The sequence below is a fragment of the Mytilus edulis genome, chromosome 2, assembly GCF_963676685.1.
Source record: "Mytilus edulis chromosome 2, xbMytEdul2.2, whole genome shotgun sequence".
In the NCBI taxonomy this organism is placed as follows: Eukaryota; Metazoa; Mollusca; class Bivalvia; order Mytilida; family Mytilidae; genus Mytilus; species Mytilus edulis.
The window spans coordinates 12,437,699-12,463,617 of record NC_092345.1 but is presented as its reverse complement, the minus strand read 5'-3'; the positions used below and the strand labels follow the sequence as shown (position 1 = coordinate 12,463,617).

Genomic DNA, 25,919 nt, shown 5'->3' with positions numbered 1-25,919 from the left:
ACGCATGTCAATTATAACTTAGCTACTACCAGTTCTTTCTGGTGGAGCAGTGTGTAGTAATATAATATGACGTGAAAATAGGACACAGAAACAATAAGATTAAGAACTTGCAATATTTTTGCCATATCTTATTTTACAACAGTTGGATTATTGAACGAAGTGAATACTACAGTACTTTGATTTTAGAAATTTAAGCGTGAGATTTTCATTCATAACTCGACCACGTGGTATCTTCGTAGTGTGTTTTTCCCTGTTTCCATAAGAGGAACTAGGTCTTGCGTCATCTTAAAAGAAATTCTTGAACACAGGACATATTTTCATTATATACACGTGTTATAGAACCTGCAATCATGCCATCGAAGGATAAATACGATGTTGTCGGACAGAACGAGAAAAATGCTAAAGATGCTAATAGTTCCAATTCAAGTATACCAAAGGATGAAGTCAAGTTACAACAAAAAATCAGTTTGTTGAATGGTGTAACTGTAATCGTAGGGAGTATCATAGGATCTGGTATATTTGTCAGCCCTAAAGGAGTTCTTGAAGGGGCTGGCAGTGTAGGCTTGTCTATAATAGTATGGGTTGGCTGTGGTTTATTTTCCATGGTTGGGGCATACTGTTATGCTGAACTTGGAACCTCTATAACAAGATCTGGAGCAGATTATGCCTATATATTTGAAGCATTTGGACCATTTCTAGCATTTCTTAGATTATGGGTTGAATGTATGATTGTGAGACCATGTTCACAAGCAATTGTAGCTATGACTTTTTCCTATTACATCATTGAACCATTGTTTCCAGATTGTGAGCAGCCAGACAATGCCATAAGACTTCTTGCAGCAATTTGTATATGTAAGTTATAAATGTAAATGTATTAGTATTGGATCTCCTGTAGATGGTGATCGCAATACTGGTATATTGCGATCACCAACTACAGGAGATCCAAGGTATTCATAAAATATAGAATGGAAATGGATATATGTGTCAAAGAGACAACAACTCAACCATAGCGAAGAAAACAGCTGAATGCCATAAAAGGGTCTTCAAAGTAGCAAAACCTGGGGCATGCATCAGCTGGCCCCTACATTTAAAAATAAAATGTGTACTAATAAAATTCCAATGAGACACTCTCCACAAGAAACCAAAATAACACAGAAATGAACAACTATAGGTCACTCATTGTATGGCCTTCAACAATGAGCAAAGCCCATACCACATAGTCAGGCCCTGAAATGACTAGTCCAGTGAAAATGGATCATACATTTGAACTTAACTCCAAAACTTACAAATGAACTAAAATTAAAAATCATACAAGAACATGCATGAAATATTTGCCATTGGACGTTTAGCAACAATCAATTATACAAGACTAACAAAGGCCAGAGGCTCCTAATTTGGACAGGCGGCAAAATAATTGAATCACTGTTTTATGTCCAGTGGCAATTATTACATGTCTACATGTATTCAGGGTGAGCATGTGTTTTAAATGAGGTGAAGGCACAAATATAGCAGAAAAGTATCATAGCAAAACATTTAGATAGCCTTTCAAGATTTCAAAATAATTTGCAACAAAGTGTGACTAGAAACCTTCTTTGTATAACGCTGATGATTCTTAGCAGAATATTAAGTCATTTTAGTACTGAATTACTGTATTATGCAAACAGCTATAATCATGTACAAGTAATTTAACACGTGTCTTCAAAGTCTTCAAAATAAACTTTTGGAACCACATACATTTGTGTACCAACTGTCTGCTCTAGCCTCTATGTAAAAAAAAGTTATAGATACTGTAATTCTATTGGACGAACATGTACATGTAGTATAATATACATGTTTTTTTGCATGTTCAATAGTAATTATATAAGTTAACAAATCTGGGTCTATGGGCTATGACTAAATCTAGGTCTATGGGCTGTGGCTTAGCATGAAGACTTGTGTATAAATTTCTAATTTATAAATTAAGACTATAAGACCTGTGTCATACATGTATCTTAATACAAGTTATGGCAGCCTTGGCAGTTTAACCTATAAAGGTGAAATTCTTTTGATAAGGTTTATGTGGTAATCTGCTTAAATGTACATTTCTAAAAGTACAGACAGTTAAACATGGAAATGCAGGATGTGTCAAAGCGACAACAACCCGACCATAGAACAGACAACAGCCGAAGACCACCAACGGGTCTTCAATATACATATGTAGCAAGAAACTCCCGCATCTGGAGGCGTCCTTCAGCTGGCCTTAAACGAATATGCATACTTGTTCAGTGATAATGGACGTCATACTAAACTTCAAATTTTACACAGGAAACTAAAATTAAAAATCATACCATACTAACAAAGGGCAGAGGCTCCTGACTTGGGACAGGCGCAAAATTAAGAAGCTAGATTTCCATGTATCATGTATACACTGTACATGTACATGTATAACACAGAAAAAAATTGTACATATATATATATACCTGTTTCAAATAAGGAAAATTTTCCAAAGAGAATTGGGATTGTCCTGACAACAGTGTTAAATTTTTTTTATTGTGATGAAAGCATCCGATGTCTGTACAAGAAAATGTACATGTGACTAAATATTCGAATATTCTGAAATTGCTTTATATAGACATTTTGTACATGTACAATGTAGGTGAATGGCTTTATATATCTATAGACATGTACATGTACAATGTAGGTGAATGGCTTAACATATACATGTACAATGTACATTTGTTGGTGAATGGCTTTATACATATGTACATGTACATCATGCATGTACATCTCTCTAATGTAAGATATCAGCATTAAACTACATTCAGAGCTATTGTCAGAAATTATTGGGATGCACAATTCAATCAATGTTTTAGTATTGATTTTGTTGTTGAACTTGATGATGATCACATTGAAAGGACGTCTGAAGGTGACTTATGGAAGAGTCTGACAAACCACATGATCAACCTTTAAAATCAATATTTTATCAATTAACACTTTTTAATAGTTTCCTCATTCATAATTTATAATTTATGAAATTTCATGTATTTGATGATGGTTCTTTTAAGTCAATGGATTATAAAATATACATAATGTATTAAATCAATTCTCCTGTAAAGAAAATTATTACAACACGTGGGTTAGGATCAATGAAGGGAATTAATGGAAGATTAATTTAGAAACGCATAATGTGATGTAAACAACATCAGTGTATGTATGACGTAGAGAAGGGTTTGGCAGTCTGATGTAACATTTAAGTTTATCTGTGAAGCATGAGGTCTTTGTTACCAGTTCCATGCAGTTTTGTTTCTAATTAAGAAAATAAATTTGGTAGATCTTTACCTTTGATATTTATTACACATGTACAGAATAAACAAGTGAGGGTCAAGCAATAGAGGAACTTTTTAAAAATTATTCACATGATTAACTAACAAAAGAATCAATAATAAACAGGAACCAAATTAAATCTTAAAACTAAATAATTGACTGTGACCGTCATGGCATTTTGAATAAGTTCTACTTATATATACATGTTCTAAAGATTGCTTTATGAAAGTATTTATACAATGAAAATGAAACCATTGAAAATACATGTACATGAAATAGGACATAAAGGGCTATTATTTGAACTTGGGATTATTTTTAATTATGGAATTTGCTTGATTTCTGGTTATTGAAATTTTTAATAAATTCCATGTTTATTCTGTACTGAAATGTTCTGTGCTGCGCACAACACTTTCTATTACAAAGAAAATAGTATATTTTCAATAGAATGTACTGTGCCGCGCACAACACTATCTAACCAAAACACATTGTATGGAAAGTGTTATTAACCGCTGAAAAGATTATAGTACCAAAGAAACAATTTTTACATGGAATTTATTACAAGAAATTATGCAAATTCCATAATTAAAAATAATTCCAAGTTCAAATAATAGCCTGTTACATGTACATGTACAAATGTAGGATAGGTACATTTATATACATGTATTTGTACATTTAAACATTTTTTTAAATTGATACATGTACATGCAATGTACAACAAATTAAAGGTTCATACACACACGTAATAAACTTTTATGATTATCATATAAATAAACTTTTAAATATGATTACCACAGATACATGTACATGTACAAAAAATGTATGTGTGAAAATTTCACAAAACTTGGCTATTAAATGCTATTACCATTCTTGCATTAGTACATTTGATTAAGGTTTTATCTAAAATTCTATATGTGTAGTATGCAATTAAAAAAATCGTTCATTGACTACATTGTATTGGGTATACTAACATCATTTTCATTCTCTTTTACAGTGTTTCTCACATTTATCAACTGTGCAGATGTGAAGTGGGCGACTCGAGTCCAAGATATTTTTACATATGCTAAAGTTGGAGCATTGATACTGATTATAATAACAGGATTTGTACAGTTAGGAAGAGGTAAGAATTGAAGCAGTTAATTATATGTTGCATTAGCTATATATAGTCATAGAATGAAATAGCATTTTCAGGTCATTCATACATGTACATTTATGATATGGTCCAAATAATATTAAATTGTTATTAGTCGACATGATCAGCTGTTCCAATAGAACATATCACTTAATTGGACCAAACCAATTTTTACTGGCTTTTGTCCATTAACCAGCAACCTTGGAAATTACTGATGCTACATGTACACTTTTAATAAAAGTACAATGTAAACATTCAAAATGCAATCATAATCTAGTTTGAGGAATAAGCTAGTGACCTTGAACTCTGGCATGTTGTTCTCCTGGTAAACTCATTGAGCAGTCCTCAGTTCATTGACAGATGTTCTAAAAAGTCCTGGGATGGGATACTGAACTTGAACATAACATCTGAGATTCAATTAGCAACCCCCTTCAGGTTAAAGTTTTTGGTCAAGCTAGTCCAATCAAACCTTCATTGTTGAGAAAAGTTACTTTGACATAAAATGGACATTGCACGAAACAGCCTTTTATTATTATATTTGGTAGATAATTATATAAAGACAACAGGAAGTTATTATCTGCAAACTGCAGTATAAATATCTTCTGTTTTAGTAAAAGCACTTTTACTTCGTTTGTCTAAATTAAAGTCATATGACCAGTAACTTAATAAAAGTCTTGTAATTTTGATGTTATATTAGAATCCTGACCTTAAATTGACATTTGAACCATCATTTTAAACTCAACAATAAACCTAACACATTTACATGTATTTAAAACAGTAATTGAGCTTGCAGAAACAACTTTTCTACAAGAAGAGCATACAATTAAATGTACAAAACTGCAGTATAAGACAAATTCAGACAGACTACTTTCATAACTGTATCTGTATATATACATGTACATGTAAATAGAATTACAATAGCTTGTAATGCAGCTTATGCTTCACCTAATTTTTGGAATATTGGACTAGTTTTTGGCATACAAAATTCTATTAGAAGTGCTCTACATGTATATTTCTTCAGTATATACATTGTATATACTTGCAATACAAGGTCATTTGAGCAAAACAAATCTTATCAGTGGTACATGTATAAGTTCCTACAAATAGTTTCTATAAGAAGAGCACATATCGGTCAAGGTCAAATTTGTCTATTATCCATTCTTATGAAAAAGTGCTGTATACTGTAGTTAAGATCAGTCACCTTACATTTGTCAATGATCTACATGTACATGTATATGAACATTTGCATGTATATAGATATAAGAAGAAGTGATTTAAGTGTCAAGGAGACAGCTCTCTATTCAAGTCACAATTTATAAAAAGTATTAAACCCATATAGGTCAATGAACAGACTTCAACACAAAGCCTTGGCTCACACTGATCATCAAGCTATTAAGGGCCCCAAAAATGTTGTAGTATAAAATCATTCAAACAGGAAAACCAACAGTTTATTAACTTTAATCTATATTAAAAAACAAGAAACACTTATGAACCACATCAACAAACAACCCCTGTACAACAAGTTTCCATAATCTTGGACAAAAGGTCTTACCTGTGAACAGTGAGTAGTCTTAGAGACACACAAACTCACTTTAATATATTTTTTATACAAATGAAAGAATTTTCAGTAAACAGTTATTGAAATTATCACCAGGACAGACATAGTCCAAATTTTGGCTTGGTCTGTTATAGAAATATTAAGAGTATGCAGAGTTCACAAAAAGTTTATAAAAGTCCTATAAAATTTCAACCAGACCTAAAAACTGTCAATTTTATCCTGAAATAAAAATGATTACATATTTCATAGAAAAATAACTTTATTATTATTAGTTTTATTTTTCACAGCCACAGACAGATTAACAATACAGCAAAGGACCAGTTCTGTTCTTCTGATTGTTCTTATTTAAAGTCATTTTCACTATCCATTTAATCGTCTTAATTACTTTATCAGTATTTATTATCTCCATCAAAGAGTTCAATCGCCGATGGTTGTCTGGGGATAGCTACATGAACAAATTTAGCAGGCCAAGTGTAGATCAACATTTTGGTTTTTTCCTTAAGATTCAGTTTGTTTATAATGGGAAACCAGTTCTAGAAATTAGCAGCAGGTACATCTAATGGCCGATGTAAACACGTATTGGAATTAGTTGCGGTACAACTAATTACAATGTACCGATAAAAAAGGCACTCCAACGGCCGTTTTAACATCGGTCATCGAGACTGGCACTAGCTTTCAAAATACTGGTCCCAGCCTCATTTTAACTGACAGGACCGACCATTTTCACGAAGTCTGAGTATGGTCATAGAAAATGTCAGATCATGTCAGTGATGTACATATTTGATTGCATTTTAATGTATACATGTATGTACATGTATATAAAAGAAGTAACTGTGCTCATGTTAAAACTTAAATCAAAGTATACATACAATGTAGTAGTTGTAATTTCACAAACAGTCAAAATCGACTCTTAATGTTTAAATGTTTTTCTATGTGGCCAAGTGCAAATGCTACTAATTTTACATAAAAACATACCACTAGTAATTACTAGATAACTTTGTTTTGGGCATATATTCATAAAACATTTAGTATACATTTGGTAAATAACCTTGGTCCCCCCCTTTTCCCCTGATCCAGAAAACGATTGTGTCTTATATAGATTCAATGTTGTGTGGATAAAAAAATATTGGAAAACGTAACATTTATTTTTCAGGTGAACATGAAAACTTCCACAATCCTTTTGAGCACACAGAAACTAATATTGGTAAAATTGCCATGGCGTTCTATTCTGGGTTATTTGCCTACAATGGATGGTAAGTCAAAATCATTATCAATTTGAAATTATCTGAGGACAGGTCAGTGGATCAGGTCAATGTACTAGTGTATTCTAAAGAGTCAAAATAATGTGCAATCTTTATTACATTCATTCTCAATGAATATTTATACAGAAACAAATACAATTTTCTAACTGGAGGCTGATTATTTAAAACCAAGTTCATTAAACATGATATATTGGTTTTACAGTACACCTATGTGATGAACATTGTATTTTTGTTAATTGACCATATTGTTAACTCATGATCATTCCTACATGTATATCATGTATGTCTGACACCTGAACAGGTGCCAAATAAGGTATTGTTTGTAAACATCAACTAATAAAAGAACTGTTAGGTGTATTTAATGCTTTGTTTAATATATGATGTCCATCATAAAGTATTTTTAAACTTGGCATTGATCGGCAAAATTTAAAATTGCATCATTTGGTAGTTGTTAATCTAATGAAAGAAATTTTGTTGGTAAAAGAATGATGCAATAAAAATGACAGAAAATATATTTAGAATAAAAAAGACTGTTTTGGCAGGCCTACTTTATTTGGAATTATTTCTAATGTCTGAATGTCATAAAATAGTACATGTATTATAATACATGTACTATTTTATGACATTCAGACATAAGAAATAATTCCATAATTGAAGTCAAACAAATGCTTTCTTTAAGAGAAGACACAATAATAATGTTATTTAGAAATCTTTGTGAAAAAAATATGCCTTTCAAAATATACATCTGTATTAGCATGGTTATTTATTTATATAGTACTGTTTATTACATCATCATAAGAATGAGGAAATTATGTGGTATGATTGCCAATGAGGCGTTAATTTGTGGGAAGTAAGCAACTATGCTTATTACATCACGTACATCATATAATTTACTACCCTGTACTTTCGTAACTACAATAAAAGTAAATGATGGTTTTGAGAATTTCCTTTTATCCCTAATTTAGCTTTTCTGTCACACATTTTGCCCAATGTCACAGAATCAAAGTAAAAATTTAATGATCTTCAGACGATGATTTAATGATTAGACTTCTGAGGACTTGTCGGACTTGTTTATGATAATGGTCCATGTTTCGTTTTATAGTGCACTTTTTTGTGCATTATGACAGATTTCTTCACATAATTCAAACAAATTACAAACAAGTAGGTAATTCTTATACGTCTGAACGTATCATTTACAAAAATTGTTCAATACAAATAGCTTTATACTTGTATTACTTTATCATGTCATTGCATTCAACCAAGTACATTTATAATAGAGTCATCATAAATTCAGGCTAAAACAATAAATCTTGTACTAACAGGTTGTTTTGTCGTGTCAGGGCTGATAGGTACTTATTGCATAAGCTGTGGTTTTTTTTTTCAGAAACGGCAAGTTAATCACTTTAATTTCAGTGCTATTTTTAGGTTACTAAGTGAACATTAGTTTGTTTTTATGACTTTGGCTGACGATTGTTTTATATTTTATTGTCTCCTTGGCATTCTCTCTCTTCTTTTGTTTTGCATATCAACATCAAACAGTTCCTGTTCAAACAGGTTCTCAGGTCAGGGCTTTCGGTAATGACATTGTCTTGAGAGAAACAACACACCCCTTTCTGGTACTTGAACAAGATAACAGGCCAGGGCTTTTGTCGATTAATTACAGTGTCTTGAGAGGAACAGCAAACCCTTGCTGGTACTTAAACATGAGTGCATGTCTTGGTTCTAGTATATTTCAAATGATTGTATAGTCAGACATTTACCAAATGAAATACCAAATGTTGACAAAAATTTAGACATGTTCTAGGTCCTCTCAGAAGAGTATTGTTACTGCTCTCTTCCTTTTATTCTCCTGTTATACTATTAATTATATGATAGATTTCTAAACAATTATGCTAAACAATTCAAGGAATTGCAAGTATTTGAAAATTTGTTGCATTTTCACATCCTTCCTTTATCTGGGTCATTTTCACATTAAAATATGCATGCACATGTACTGGATTTGGGGACAATAGTATTGGGTCAGTACATACTGTATATTTATTGAGAGAGAAATATTGAGAAGGATTTATGAAATCAAATAAAATCAAAATATGTCATTGGATAAAGCACATATATAATAAAAATTACATTACATTATCCAAGTGTACAACATACATGAAAAATACAACATTACAAAACAAAATGCACAGCAAGAAAAAAATAAATGATTCCTAGAATTTAAAAGATATCAGGAAGTATTTTTTAAAAACCTTCTGAATAGAATAATACAGGTTACATACAATGATATAATAGTATATTATAATTGTGAAACTATTTAAATAGTAAGGTTATCTGGTTATAGAAAAGTGTATTGTTATTTACTCCTAATTGTGGTGTAATTTATGTTGTCGTAATATTATGTATGTTCGACAATGTTGGACTAAATACTTTTATTACCTACTCTGCTGTGTTTTATTTATTGTGTCGGATATTGTTGAATTTCCTATTTGGACATATTAAATGATATTTTGTATACAAATCAATTAATAAAGTTTCCAATTTATTTCCATTGCTAGTGTTCATAACAGTTGCTAAAAAAAATTATCCTCAGACAAGATTATTTAATGTGCACCCTATGTTTTTTCAGCTTGAATCATATGTCTTAAGACCGGTTAATTGATGTGTACCCTAGGGATTTTTTTCACTAAAAGCATTTATCTTTAGATGGGATTATTTGATATGCCAATTAAAAGGTTGTCTGCAGCTATTAACTTAAAGTGATCTTCCTATTTCACTCATGTAATCTTGATATAAAAGTATGGAAAGCCAATGGTTATAACTATTGGTTGTTGAACTCTAATGGTACATTGTTTCAGCCAATATATTTCCTCTTGTTTGAATTGTTATATAATTAGGTAATCAAGTAAAAGGTACACAGGAGTGGAGAATAATCATCAAGTTTTATTACACCAGTTTAAACAGCATTTATAACTTGCAAATATGATAGAAAAAAACAATCTGTTTTCATTGATTTTGCAACTTTTCCAATTTTGGTTACCATGCTTAATACAAATGAATATTATTAAATTTATCTTTCTCAAAATTTTTAACTTTTATTACCTTATACAAAATTGAGAATGAAAATGGTGAATGTGTGGAAGAGTTATCTATTCGACCAAAGAGCAAAAAATAGCTAAAAACCAATGGGGCTTCAACACAGCAAGAAAATCACACACACACAGGCGGGCTTCAGCTGGCCCCTTAACAACATTTGTACTAGTTCAGTGATAATGGACATCATACCAAACATTTTTTGCCAAACTCTGAAACATATAAATGGACTAAAATCTAAAAACATACAAGACTATATATATATGTTAAATGAATTTAATTGTAAATTTTTCTTTTATTACAGGAATTACCTGAACTTTGTAATTGAAGAATTGAAAGATCCCTACAAGTAAGTTTTATGTTTGATGAGAGGTCACAGGAATTCATCTTCTCTAGCCAAGGGTTAGCCAAGATACAGGAATAAGAAATTCATCTTCACTAGACAAGGGATATTAAAGAAAAAGGAGATTATAGATTATTAATGTTTTAACAACAAAATGACAACAATGTTAATGTAATGATTAGCAGTAACATCTGTTCTATTGTTTATTATACATGAATGAAATGTCAAAGTTCGTCTCATTCGCGTAATGTTGTGACATATGTTCATTGATTCTTATTGGTCTCGTACATGCATAGTCATACATTATACATCAGAAAATAAAATGGACTTTCGTTGAACTCTTAAAAGTTAATCTCTTCAAGGTCTCATCAAATCTGTTGGACCCAACATGCCTAGAAAACAATAAAAGAAAGAGATCCTTTTTATTCATAATTTGGAATTCCCTTACAATGACAAAATAAGCTAGTTTATACTAATAGTTGAAAGAGCCCACTCTTGTGTCAGACTAGGCTAGAATTAAAAACCTTTGAAAAATCTATAGCTTGAGTATTGAAATGTATTTTGATTGATAATGTATAGGACATGTAGGAGTAGGCTGATCAATTTTCATAAGTTATAAAAGTCAATATTAAAAAAAAATGTTTTATCGTAGCAATGAAACTTTTTGAAGCTCAAAAAGGTCTTTAAATTGTATTTAACTGAAATTATGAGGAAACTTTCAAAAGCGGCTGTGCTCTCTTGAATTTTGTCTTCATAGTGAAAAATATAAATCTTTTTCCCCTTGTGATACATGTATTATTTAATATGAGGCAGGCATAACCTGTGAATGGGGACGAAGTCTGTATGTATTATTTTTTTAATTCAAAATGTTGATGAAAGAAAACGAAATACCGTGCGTAACGTTCCCGATTTTGGTTCTGTGGTTAGGGAATTAGCTGTGACGTTCTTTAAGTGATGACGTCATATTCGATGTAAACAAAAGAAATGCTTTCATCAGGTAACGTTTTTTTCATATCAAACAATTATTAAAATTGAATTTGTATTGAGATCCAATGTTATATTTTACTAGACTGATAAATAAAAAAATTCAAAAACTCATGCAAACAAGACAGTTATCTGCGCAAATGCGGGGAAAACCGGAACAGGAAGTAGATCTGAAAAAAAAAGTTAACGATTTTGAGTTCATTAGTACAATGAAAAATTCGGGAAATTTTCCCGATTTTTTTTTTTTTTTTTTTTTATTGAATTTTCTACCGTAATTGGAGACTTCGTCCCCATATAAATTTAGTGAATGTTATCTTTAAACTTTTTAAAAAATTTGAAAAAGTGGCTGTCATTTACCATGTTTTCAATTCTAATTGAATTTCGGCTTTTTTGGTGAGAATCAAATCTCTTTCACCCATATATAGTACATGTATATTATATATGTATTAATAAGTTTAGTAATCTTAAAACTTTGATATTGATAAATTATACAAAATGGCTGTCATTTTACAATTCTACTTGAATTTGGACTTCTTGGTGAAAAATAAATCTTTATCATCTATTGATAATATTGATAAATGAAGTAATCTTAAAAGTTTTAATATTGATAAGACTGATCATCTTCTCCTTTAAATTGAATAAACAGGAAATCTACAGATATGATACAAGTACAATTAGATAACTATTTTGACTTCTTGACCTAGCCCCTGCTGTTTATTTTGTAAGAAGTGACCAGTCAGGTTATTTAGACAAAAAAATCAGGTGTCCAATTGTTTAGAAAATGTCCTGGATATATAAGGTCATGATCATCATGACTTTAATGACCATGAAAAGTTGAAAGGAAAGATCATCCATGACTTAAAATACTCCAAATGAAATTAAAATTTGAAATGTAGCAAAATCAATATGAAAATACTGTGCAGTGCAATGGGTTAAAATTGGCAGGATTACAGTTTTGATGATTACGAATTTGAATGAATATGAATAACCCGTTCTATTAACTTTTGTGGGTTATCAAACCAATTGGAAATTTCGCTCAAGACGTGCATATTATTAAATAACAATTATTGATTTGGTAAAATATTTTGTTACCCGGCTTGGCTCTCAGTTTAGTTAAGTTGTATGTTTTGGATACACCTTGAGGGTGTTAGCCAGAATGGATGTATCTGATTCTACCAATATATTATTCACAATATTGTCATGTAGAATGATAGTTTTCAATAATTTGGGACAGGAGGGGGGTCTTTCAGCAATTCGACCATGTGTTATTGAAAAGTATGATAAATGTAAGGTATCTAATTCATTTAACAACATCTTGGTGTGTTAGGTGAAGTATATGTCAATGGGCAAAAAACCAGTATTAATAGTATAGAAAAGTGGTGATTTTAATAGAGATGAGCTGTCAATGTCAACATCAAATTCCCCATGGGTGACTACAAAAACACATTAACATATTGCAAAATCTAGCCTTTAAAAGAAGTACATGTACAAAATGTATGCACTGTTATAAAGATGGGAATTTGTCATGGTATTACAATTTTAATGTATGAGCTTGAGGTTCACACAGAAATAAATGTAGGAATGGAAAACCAACAAATTGAAGAGTTTTAATATTAGTGTTTTTCAAACTGAGTTTCAAGAGACACTCAAACGGTATTCTATGCTATATTTTGATACCCATTTGTTATTTTTTAACCTTTTTTTTGCAGTTATTTGCTATTAAAAGAAGGTCACCATTGATAGGTTTTACTTTAAATAAAGATTTCTTCAATCCCCATTAAAAAAGTTTTTTTTTAAATTTGAATATTTTAATAATCACTGATTCAGATCTTTTCAAACAAATCCTAATACTTCCCAGGTCATGTGGGTGGACCATTTTATATGGCTTTCTGTTGAAAACCTCTTAACTATGCTTAAAGATCTGTTTAAATAGGTAAGAAGGAAATAAGGTCGATGGTTTTTCTCTTTTTATGAATTAATCCTTTCCTGTTTATTTCTTATACAGTTAATAAATAAAGGCAAAACAAATGTAGTAGTATTACTATACCATGTATACCCCACTGTTCAATTTGTTACATCTTAATAATTTTTTTTACATAAAATACAAATTTATTACAGCTTTAATAGAACAAATATTTCTAGGTGAACTGCATACAACATTTCTACTTTTAATTATCTATTTACAATAGTATTTTGATAAACATCATGAACATTGTTCCATGTAACTACCTTTCAACATGAATAACTTGGAATTCTTATATTTCTTATAGTTAAAAATAAAAAAATTAAAAAACAGTTCTTGGAAAAATGTGGAAAGGATAAAAGAATTTTAGGTTTCATGATCTGTTTTGTCAATCTGTTTGATAAAATTTGGCTGCATTTTTTCCAGGAACTATAAATCAAGTTTTTCCTGAAACTAAAGTGGTATTAAAGTTTTATTTGCTCAAGTAGTTGGGTTTTATTTTAAATTCTTTGCTTATCAATTTCTTGTTTTCAAAATATTTATATACATGTACTCTTACACTTAATGGCAGTTAAAGAAATTTTGCCACATTCAAACATATATATATATACTCCTTTCCTAAATACCAGGCTTGTTTAAAATATAATTTTAACATCATATTAAGTTGAGATTAGTAAATGATAGTCGTCCATGGATATAAAAAAATCCATTGTCTACAGGTTAATTGGTATTTTTTTTTAAATTTATATGCTGGACATTAGATATGTAGTATAATGTTATTAACTGGCTGTTTCTGTATTGGCCCTGTTATAGATTCAAGGTTAGCTGTATTGGACCCTAGGCTCAACTTTCTTCCGTATTGGCCCCGTTAGAAAAGCAATATTAACTCTTGATTTATATAGACAGGGCAAACTCATCAGTATTGTACATGCTGATTTATCCATATAGGGGCTGATTATATCATTTAATAATAATTGCCTTTTTAACCGGATTTTTGTGACAAAAATGTCGGTTATTGATTTGGGGATGTACGGCGGTCGGGCGGGCGGCAATCAAATGTTGTCCGTGCATTAACTCATGAACCGTTCAGCCAAAGCTTTTAAAATTTTAATATGTTGTTACTGACAACTAAATGAAGGTCAAGTTCAATAATGGCGATTTTGACTTTTACCGTTCATGAGTTATGGTTCTTGAAAGATTGAAAAATGGAGTTTTCAGTCGTGTCCGTGCATTTACGCATGAACTGTTCTACCAAAGCTTCCCAAATTTTAATATGTTGTTACTGATGACAAAATGGAGGTCAATTTCAATAATGACGATTTTGACCATTACCATTCAGGAGTTATGGTTCTTGAAAGATTGAAAAATGGAGTTTCCAGTTGTGTCCGTGCATTTACGCATGAACTGTTCTACCAAAGCTTCCTAAATTTTAATATGTTGTAACTGATGACAAAATAGAGGTCAAGTTAAATAATGACGATTTTGACTTTCACCGTTCAGGAGTTATGGTTCTTGAAAGATTGAAAAATGGTGTTTCCAGTCGTGTCTCTGCATTTTCTCATGAACCATTCAACCAAAGCTTTTGAAATTTTTATATGTTGTTACTGATGACAAAATAGAGGTCAAGTTCAATAATGACGATTTTGACTTTTACCGTTCAGGCGTTATGGTTCTTGAAAGATTAAAATAGCGTTTCCATTCACATTGTTGCATTTACTCATGAACCATTCAATCTAAGCTTTTCAAATTTTAATATATTGATACTGATGACAAAATGGGGGTCAAATTTGATATTGACGATTTTCACTTTCACCATTCATCAGTAATGGTTCTTGTGATATTGCCGGGACACAAATAAATATTAATAAATCCGGTTTGCTGTCGTTGTGACAGCCTCTTGTTGTTAATTTACATCTCTTAAAACAATATATTACTTTTACAGAAATTTACCAAAAGCCATCTGGATCTCTATTATCATGGTGATGACTGTGTACACTTTAGCCAACATTGCTTATTTCACCACTGTAACCAGAGTAGAAATCTTGAGTGGCAGTGCTGTGGCTGTGGTAAGTTTACACTCTAGCTAAATTATGAGAAGCAGTAGAAAGCTGTGGCAAATTAGCATTCTACCAAGATTATTAGTGGCAGTATAAGGGTATGGCAAATCAGCATTCTATCTAAGGTCATGAGTGACACTGCTGAGATTCTTTCTCACAATAACTTTTTAACCTGTCATCAGATTAGAGTTTATGAATGACAATCATGTTGACAATGATGTTGCTGCGGTATTGTTATTTCCTATTTTACAATTTATAGATTATTGCACCAAGATGTATTGAAATATTAAACAAATGATATGAAATTAAAAATAGAAATAGGGAACATGTCAAAGAGAATAAAGACACAACAACCCAACCAAAGAGCAGATAACAGCTGAAGGCCACCAATATACTTGTATGAATGAAATGGCGGATTGAAAAAAACAAACCCAGTAAAGACAACATAAATGTGATTTATTTTTCTTTTCACAGATGTTCTCCCAGAGGTTGTATGGTGTTATGTGGTGGATCATGCCAATCTTCGTATCACTCTCTACTTTTGGAGGTGTAAACGGTATCCTGTTTACCACTTCAAGGTTAGTCAAACACCCTGCTGACAGTTCTGGTATTAACAGTTTTAATTATTATTTATATCACGAACTTCCAAATAATGTGGATTCATAAATATTCGTTAGATACCAATTTTCGTAACTTTCGTCGGTACAGGAGAACCATGAATTTCAATATTTAACGAATTACAAATTTTCTCAAGGAATGTATGTAGACTTTGCCAAAACCATGAAATTAAATATCCACAAATATGCAAGTTTTCCTCAAACAAAGAAAATTGGTACCTACGAAATAAATATATCCACAGTACAAAGTTTAAACATGAAACAAAGGCTTTGTAACTCTTTTTAAAAAAGTAAAAGTTTGAATGTTAAACCAGATTAAAATTAGCATTGACTACATTTCTGATGTCATTCCAGCCACATGCTAAGATAATGAACTTTTATCATAAAGATCAAAGGGTTTAGTGATATATTTGATTCAGGTGAAGTGGAATTTGCACATGACAAAATATATTTTAAATTTTGCCACTGATGCATTGTAGGAGGATTTTTTACATGTATTTCAAAATATTCCAACAAATATCTCCTCTAATGAACATTATTTATTTGAATATGTGTCAAAAGCACAACTTATCTTATACCTTTTATATTTTGATAAATGCTTGCAAGTTTGTTAAGAAAATTTATAATAAAATAATATAACACTTTATATGTTATTTAATTTCCAGATTATTTTACGTTGGTGGTAGGGAGGGCCACATGCCACAAGTGTTAAGTTACGTGTCTGTGAAGAGATTGACTCCAATGCCAGCCTGTATATTTATGGTAAGTACATATATATCATAGTTCAATCAATTACAAATATAAGCAGTTACAGATTTCTATTCCATACCCTGATAACAGTGTCAAAAGCAGAATTTTGTCTGAATAGGTTTATTCAATTCTATATCCTTGTAGCACGATTAAATAAAATTGTTAATTAACAGTGATAAATTAAATCATTGACAAGTCAAAAAAAGGAAGATTTACTTCCCTTAGATCACATGTTGTCATGTAAAAAGTCCTCAAATCTTTTGGTTTTTACAGTGCATTTATCTTATGAGGGCTCTTGTTTTAGTCTGTTTTATACACAATATATACTGCCTGTATACTAAATGACCTTTTATTTTATTTACAGGGTATATTATCTCTATTTTACCTGTTGTCAACAGACATGTATGCCCTAATTAATTATGTGGGCTTTGTCAACTGGTTAGCTATAGGAATGTCCATTGTAGTGCTTCTGTACTTCAGAAAAACTAGACCAGACATGAAAAGACCTATAAAGGTAAGTCCCAACAATAACACTTGTGTTTAGTGGCTCAATAAAACATCACAAACATGTGGTATGATGGCCAATGAAACATATTGTTCGAGTTCTCTGTATGAAAATAATATGATACAGAATTGACATCCTTTGTAACATGGCACAATATACCACATATATAAAGTAAAAATATTTTTCAAAGTGCTATTGAACAACATTTACAGAATATAAACATACAATGTTACAATAAGTCAATGATATTTAGTATACAGTTATATTGATATCTTATACCGTATAGCGGGTTATTTTCATGGGGTGTAAATAATCGCTTATTTTTGCGGTTATAACAAAATCACAAAAATAAATTCCACCAATTTAAAAGGGCACATGCAAAGGTATTGTTAAAAGTTTTGAATCCCCCAAAATGATAACGCCAAAATTTTTTGTATACCTCATTCAATGAAACTGAATTTTGCACAATTTACACATATTAAAGTACTATTAATTTTGATTGCAACATTTGAATTTTACTATGAAAGTGACAAAAATTTCAACAGATGAGATATATCTCTGTACATTTGTCAACAGTTATTTTAAATGCAACTTTGGCCTTTTACTGTTAAAGAAAATGACAAAATTATAAACAGATGATACATTAATAGTTTATTTCTATATTTCATGTGAACTTTTTCTGGCCTATATTATATGTGTGTATGACTTTATTTTTAAGGTGAACTTCTTCTGGCCTTTAATATATGTGTGTATGACTTTATTTTCCAGGTGAACTTATTCTGGCCTATAATATATGTGTGTGTATGACTTTATTTTCCAGGTGAACTTATTCTGGCCTATAATATATGTGTGTGTATGACTTTATTTTCCAGGTGAACTTATTCTGGCCTATATTATATGTGGCTATGACTGTTTTCCTAGTTGCTTTACCATTCTATGCCTCACCAACAGAAACCAGTAAGTAATGTAAAGTGTAGATTTATATAGTGTTGCTTTGTAAAGTATAGATTGATATATTTATGATTAAAAAAAGAGAATTTATTTACATGAGACAACAATGATGTTGTAAGCACTGAGACATTACCACATATGAAAGGAACATGGCTTTTACTGCTTTAACATCTTAAATCTTGCTGGAAGGTCTTCAATGATGAGATGAAAAAGCTCAACCTTTACAATGAAATTTAAACCTGCCATTTGACATTTTTTACATACGCTACTTTTTGAAATAAATACATAGAAATGACAAACGTAAATTAATTCAAACAAGAAAAATAACAGCCCAATTTATTTTCCAAATAATAAAAGAAAAACAAACAGTTACACAGCAATAAATGACAACCACTGAATAACAGTATCCTGACTTGAGACATATAGATTCCTACACTGCAACAAGTGTATTACAATATTTTTCCACTCGAGACAGTTAAATTTTATTATTTAAAGCGTGAGGCTTGCAGAGCTTTTTAAATAATGAAATTTTAACTGTCAAGAGTGGAGAAATATCGTAATACATGAGTTATAGTGTCGGAATCTGTTTCTCTGATGATTTTTATCATTCTTTTTCAAAGATTTTCAGAAACTTGTGTTCTTTAGTTGCAACGTCATCAGGCAAGGTCACCTTTTTTCATGACATCACAATAGGAAAATTCGGAAGAAAACAAAACATTTTGACTTCATAATCAAATTTCGACTAATCATTTGCCGAGAACAGATTTTTCACTAGTGAGGAGAAATATTTTTCTCACACCAGTCAGGAAATATGAAAATAGCACAAAAATTAGAGAAAAGCACATACAGGCAGGGTTAAACTCATTTGACCATGTATATGTAGATATTTATATAGGATATTGATATAGGAATTAATAAAGGGAGATAATAAAACAGCAACCAAACAACATAAAAAAACTGAAAGACTTCTAGAGGTCAAAATATGGTTTTCCAACTAGCCAGTGACTGTACAATATGTCATGCTCTGAATCTTGAGAGTAAAAATCATTCTGTAAAAATGAACAGCATCTTCACCAAATGACAAGATTCTTTCAGATATTTAACTAAATTTTAATTAGATTTAATGTATATCCAGGTTCTTGTTGTCTTAATACCAACATTTTTTTGAAGTTTATATGTAGTCTTCTCTTTCATATTTATGAGTGTTTAGTTACATGTATTTTATTTTGTGAAATTTTACTTTCAGCCTATGGTGTTATAATGATCTGTACGGGTATTCCAGTTTATATCATATTTATTGCATGGGAAAATAAACCAAAGAGTTTAACTAATATAATAGGTAATTTTCTTATTAAATAGATGTGTAGAAATGGCGTATATGTGTCCCCCTTTGACAAAACATCAGGATTTTTCAAAAAAGCCTTTAAGATAATTTTTCTTATATTTTTTTTTCAAAGAAACGTGTTTGCAAGATAAGAATATATTGCTTTTGATGTGATCTTTAAATAGAAATATCATTATACTTCAAAATTTATACTTGATAAAGACCTGACCATAAACTGCAGAAAACATGGAAAGTTATGGCGGAAATGAGCACCCTGCTCTATAATCAGACATGACTGCATTGATATATAAAATGGGAGATTGCAGTTGATTCTTTAATTTTCATGTAATCAGCCTAAAAAGGGGGAACAACTCTAAAAACAAAAACATTACAAAATTAGGAAAGCAATAGTTTGACAGTCAATTATAATTTTGGAGCGAATAATGATAAGGAGACATTGTATCCTTGACAATTATCCAGCAGACAAATAATGCCAATATACAGGTCCCAATACAAACTTCCATCAACAAACAAAACCTATCATGTACATACCATATAAAAAAATACAACATACTCAGGAAAAACTGTTTGAAGATAGAAACTGCCCACTATTTTCACTGCAAATTCATAATCAATAGAATATACAAGTATCAGAATAGGGAAAAGAATTTAAAATTTTAAGAAAATTTGATAGGAAGATATATTATTATTGTTTATTTTGACGTGATCTCTTTTCAGACAAAACTACATTATTTCTACAGAAGGTACTGGTGATCATGCCAGAGGAAAATGTGATCAGTATAACAGAGGAAATGAAGCATGAACATGCTACTTAGACTAACAATTAGGAACTGTGTTCAAATTAGTCATTTACATCATTGACATACACAACAGCACATGTGCATTTTGCTTTTCCCACCGTGGGCAGCCCACCCGTGCCCACTCTAGCTATAATCTCGTTTTTTGTAAAAATATTGATTACAAATGCTTATCTGCTTTTTTCAAATGATTGTACTTGCAAGTCTTTAGATTAAACAAAAGAAATTGCATGCCCACTCCTATGGATGGGCAGAGTGGACAAGGTAAAAATTTTGCCAACCCAGTGCCCACTCCCATGTTGGGCCGGTGGACAAAGCAAAATCCACCCGAGCTGTAGTGTAGCTTATTTTGTTGATTTACTTTATGTAAAGTATTTCATATTCAGGTTGAAGAAATGTTTTCAATCCAGTTATGTAGGGATATGTGAAAATACTTTTAGGGGGTTTATTTTTTTAGGATTTTTATTCACTTGCCTAATATTTATGATTTTTCAACATATTGTTCAGTGTGTTCAAGTAAATATAAACATAGAATTATAAAGCATTTATGTAGCTTAACTATTTTTTCAACCATTTTATGAATCAGTTAATTGTGATTGAATGGAGAAGGGAAACAGGGAATTGAAATCCTGATTATAGATTTCTTTGAAGAAAGCGGTTAAAAGGGACATAAAAAAGAACTATACATGTAATTTCTTTTATCAACAGAAATTATTTTATTTTTAAAATTTGATGCTCACACTGTGTAAAACTACAGATTAGTGCAGTGTTATGCAGCAGTGCTTCCTAAAAATCACTGTTCAAATCATTCCATTACTTCTGTGTTTACAGCCATCTTTTTTAAAAATATTGTTTAGCTGTATATTTATGGATAATTTATTGAAACATTGTAATGTTATATATGTTTTTATTAATAATTTATATTAGTGTATTTTTATTTTAAAAAAATTACCATGGAACTTACATTTGATCTATCAGACTATCTGGTATTCATCAGTTGGTGTTGTTTTGTTTTAAATTTTTTTTTTTTATCTTTATGAATAAATAGATCATAGATACCAGGATTAAAACTTTGTATACCAGACATTCACTTCATCTACAAAAAACTCAATAGTGACACTTGAATAAAAAAGTTAAAAAGGTTGCATAAAAAACAAAGTTTTATATTGTTATCACTGATATTTATTAATGAATAATTGTATCCCTAATATAATATCATTTCAACATGTTATTTAACTGTTTACGGTGACACAAATATTACAGGTTCCTTTTAGTATCCTTGTGAAGAAAACTTGTTATAGTTATATTGTTGTTGGATGTTATCAAATGCACTTGTTATGTACATAACTTTATTATTAGTTTTGGGGAAAAGCCAGTTAACAGAAATGTTTATTTTTAGATCTGCTTCATTTCATATTTATTTCATTACCAAAATGTTGGGTCTGCTTCAATTTATTTTAATTCATTGCCAAAATCAGATTTTTCACAGCCAGTCATTATATCTTTTGCATTTATTTAGTTCAAGTGTTCTTTTGTTATTTGTCTGTTCCCATAGATTGTCTGTGTCCATTCTATGAATGTGAATCAGTCGTTCTTTTGGCATTAATAAAATAACGAGAAATTGAGAAATCAAATCAAACATCCACTGATAAGATTTCCTGTCTTTATAAGTTTTGTTTTTAGTTTGAGATGATAGAAAGTCTTACCCAGGACTGAATAAGAAAATTATTTGGTCTGCTGTAACTCCTCGTAATTCAAGAGGTTTTTGCCTCATACCAATCAATACCATACAATTATATTCAAGTTTATTGCTGTATAACCTGTTTTAAATGTCCAACCTTATCTAATGCAAATGGGGGCCTCAAATTGTATTGGTCAACTAAATTGAATTGAACATTTGACTTTTTAACACTTCTTTGAAGTTATTCATGGGTCAGACAAATTATTTTGTAAGCACAACAAGGACAGACATGCTTCCGATATGGTCCCCTATATGCCTTTTTCCATTATATATATATATAGGTTTACTTGTTTACATTGCCAGAATTGCGCTGTCTTGTTTATTCCTTGTGAATGGGTTTGTTTTACTGCTCATTATATATTTTAGCTTGTTTACTTTTGTTTTATGTTAAGCCTGGGATTGTTTTTTTGTTTACCTACAAATCTCACTGATCCTTTTTTTAATGATTTTAGAATCTTATAAAGTGCCGATTTTATCCTTTTGTTTTGTTTGTATTTTATATATTTGTTTGTTTGTTTTTTGCCTGTTTGTTTTGTTTAATGCTGTGCAATTGAATAAGAAATTCATTGGTTTGCGTATTTCATAATTCAAGATCTCATTTTAGATAAAAGTAGAGTTACCGTACATCTACTGGTCAAGGTTTACTGTACTTGACATATCATTGCTGAATGTGGCTAATATGGGAGAGCTTAGAAAACGTGTCAAGTTGTATGAATGATTGGGAGAGTAAGCATGGGTAGATGATTAATTTCATGGTTTCTGTTAATTCTGAAATGTGTTATCTGCAGGAGATCAGTTTATGCATAATAAGTAAAATCCTGAAAAACAATCTTTATAAATTATGAGTGTTAAACTGATTATTTTTGACTTGGTTCCGTCAAGATAGTTGTTTATTTGTTGTTTATTTGTTGCCATGCATAAAATTGTCTCATTTTTCAGATTTTAAAGCTTAAACTGTTATTATTAAAAGGTAAATCATTTTACTATGTCCTATATAATGTCAACTCTACATTGTTACTGCTATGTATTACAATTTTAAAAAATATATTTTTAAACATAATTTTTTTCACATAGAAGATACATTTGTAAATATAACTTGATCTAGAGTTGTCCTTTCTTGGATGAATTAAGAGTAAAATGATTATTTCAGGTTTATAGTCCTGATCTCACTGCCACACTTATATTAGTTAATAACAGGCTAGTATTTGAACTTGGAAATATTTTTAATTATGGAATTCGCATAATTTCTTGTGTTTAAATTTTTTTTCATAAATTCCATGTTTATTTTGTATTATGATCTTTTGAGCGGTTAATAACACTTTCCATACAATATATTTTGGTAAGATAGTGTTGTGCGCAGCACAGTACATTCTATTGAAAATATACTATTTTCTTTGTAATAGAAAGTGTTGTGCGCAGCACAGAACATTTCAATACAGAATAATCATGGAATTTATTAAAAATTTCAATAACAAGAAATCAAGCAAATTCCATAGTTAAAAATAATTCCAAGTTCAAATAATAGACTGTTAAATGGTACTTTTACATCTATTTTAATTTATGATTGATTTTAGAAGTAATTTGTTATTTTTAGTCATTGTTATTCATTAGTTAAGTAGCCTTCCTTTAGTTTGTTATTTTAGAATGTGAGTTTCCAAAATATATTTTATTCCTGTGTAAATGCAAGTTAATATTGCAAATTAAGATAATATTGTGAATTTTAACATTTTAACTGATCATGTATTTCTCACTGCTTCAATTACACAAATAAATTCTTTCCATAGGTAACCCTAACAATTGTGTTTCAAGAAATAAGAGACTAATACTAATTTCATGATTTTATTGTATTTTTAACATGCCTTTTTCATGACTATATGTGTTCATTGTTTGGATTTTAAACATAGCTCAACAGCTTGTTTAATATTTTATCATTTATTGTCACTGTAATTCATGAATGAGGGCATTATTATTTTAAAACGTGAAATATTTTGAGCATTTATGGTTTACTTTTTTTAATCAAGGCAGCAGTTTGCACAATTAACACCAAGCACTATGACCTGGGTCCTTTGATTTTATTTGGAAAAGAGACCTCAACTGTCATATACATATACATAAAATGAAATATTATAAAAGACTGATTAGTCAAAAAAGTCCCAAAAAATGTGAAGAGACAGCTTATTTACTGAATCACTTCTGTAGTTGTTTTAAATAAGATGGGGATAAATAGTTTTGTAATGATTTGATTGATTAATGTGTTTTTCAGATTTCAACAGTGATTTCATTTTATCATAATTTTTTTCAACCAACTATAGGAAAACAAGGTAAATTAACATATATGGCAAAATAAGAAAAAGGATTCAGATTATAGATAGTGTAAAAAATATTACACAAACTGGAGATGTTATAAAATGTTCTGAAATGACCGCAGTTCCTGCTCCACTAATGGAACAGGACATCTATTGTATTAATTTAATTACTAAGAAGTACTGTCAAGTAAAGTGTTCCAGGGACACCATTTTGATAGAAAAACAGCATTCCCTTATGTTTTAGGATAATTATAGAAATCCTGTGACAATAAAGCGGTTTTATTCTTGAAGCATTTGATATTTCACTGATTTGATGCATTTGGATCCTACATGTTTTGTTTTTTTATATAATGCATTGTAAAAAAAACTTGCATTACCAGGATCTTCATTCTAAATATCACATAGATTAAACATTTGCTGTGCTTAGTTTTAAGTTTGCAGTTGAATATTTTGAAATATGTAAACATGATTTTTTGAAAGTTCTGTATAATACACTTTGATTAATTATATATTTGTAATCTAATTGACATAAAAAAATGTTTTTTGTTCTAATATTAAAATGTTTTCCTAGTTAACCACATAATTGCTTAAGAGATCAAAATGTTAGTAAAATTCCATAGACTTCAGATTTATTTATCAATTTTTTGAAACAAAACGAATTAATTAATTTAGATTTAGCATTGTAGTAAAAAAAAAAGTTACTTTGAAAGAATTTATTGAGGTGAATATTTGGCCTGCTCATAAATAATAACATTTGTGAGTTTAACTAGGTAAAAAAATTGACTGCTTAAAAACTCAGCAAAAACTTTTACTGCTTAAAAAACTAGTTTGTCTGTAATGTATTCTTAAGACAACATGACATGGGTTTGTTCTCTTTTGTTTTCCTCGGCTCTCACCAATGTATAAGGCTTTTTAACAAGTACAACATTTTTAAAAATATTTATAGTACATGTATTGTGCTAGATGATATTACTGAATTGAACAGTATAGTTCACAGACCTTGAATTCAAATTAAAAAGACTATATATCAAAAAAGAAAAGTTCACAACTTAAAACTGGTTGATTGATTACATATTAATTTTTTTTTTATAGATAACTATTTTTGTAAATAACTATGAATGAAGTTTCTATTTATTGAGTGATTGTGCTGTGTATGAATCAATTATCATCATAACAATATCATTGCTGTCTATATATAGAATAAAGATATCAGTCAAA

The 25,919-nt window shown here is 30.2% G+C and overlaps 1 protein-coding gene across 1 annotated transcript; it reads left to right on the top strand.

The window, feature by feature from the left end:
• On the top strand, positions 1–25,919 carry LOC139511495 (large neutral amino acids transporter small subunit 1-like). Its single transcript, XM_071298280.1, has 12 exons — positions 1–852; positions 4,295–4,420; positions 7,144–7,243; positions 10,647–10,691; positions 15,575–15,698; positions 16,164–16,267; positions 16,972–17,068; positions 17,421–17,570; positions 18,434–18,518; positions 19,759–19,851; positions 20,575–23,581; positions 23,921–25,919. Exons 1-11 carry the CDS (start codon positions 351–353, stop codon positions 20,670–20,672), a joined length of 1,524 nt encoding a protein of 507 aa, XP_071154381.1. The 5' UTR covers positions 1–350; the 3' UTR covers positions 20,673–23,581; positions 23,921–25,919.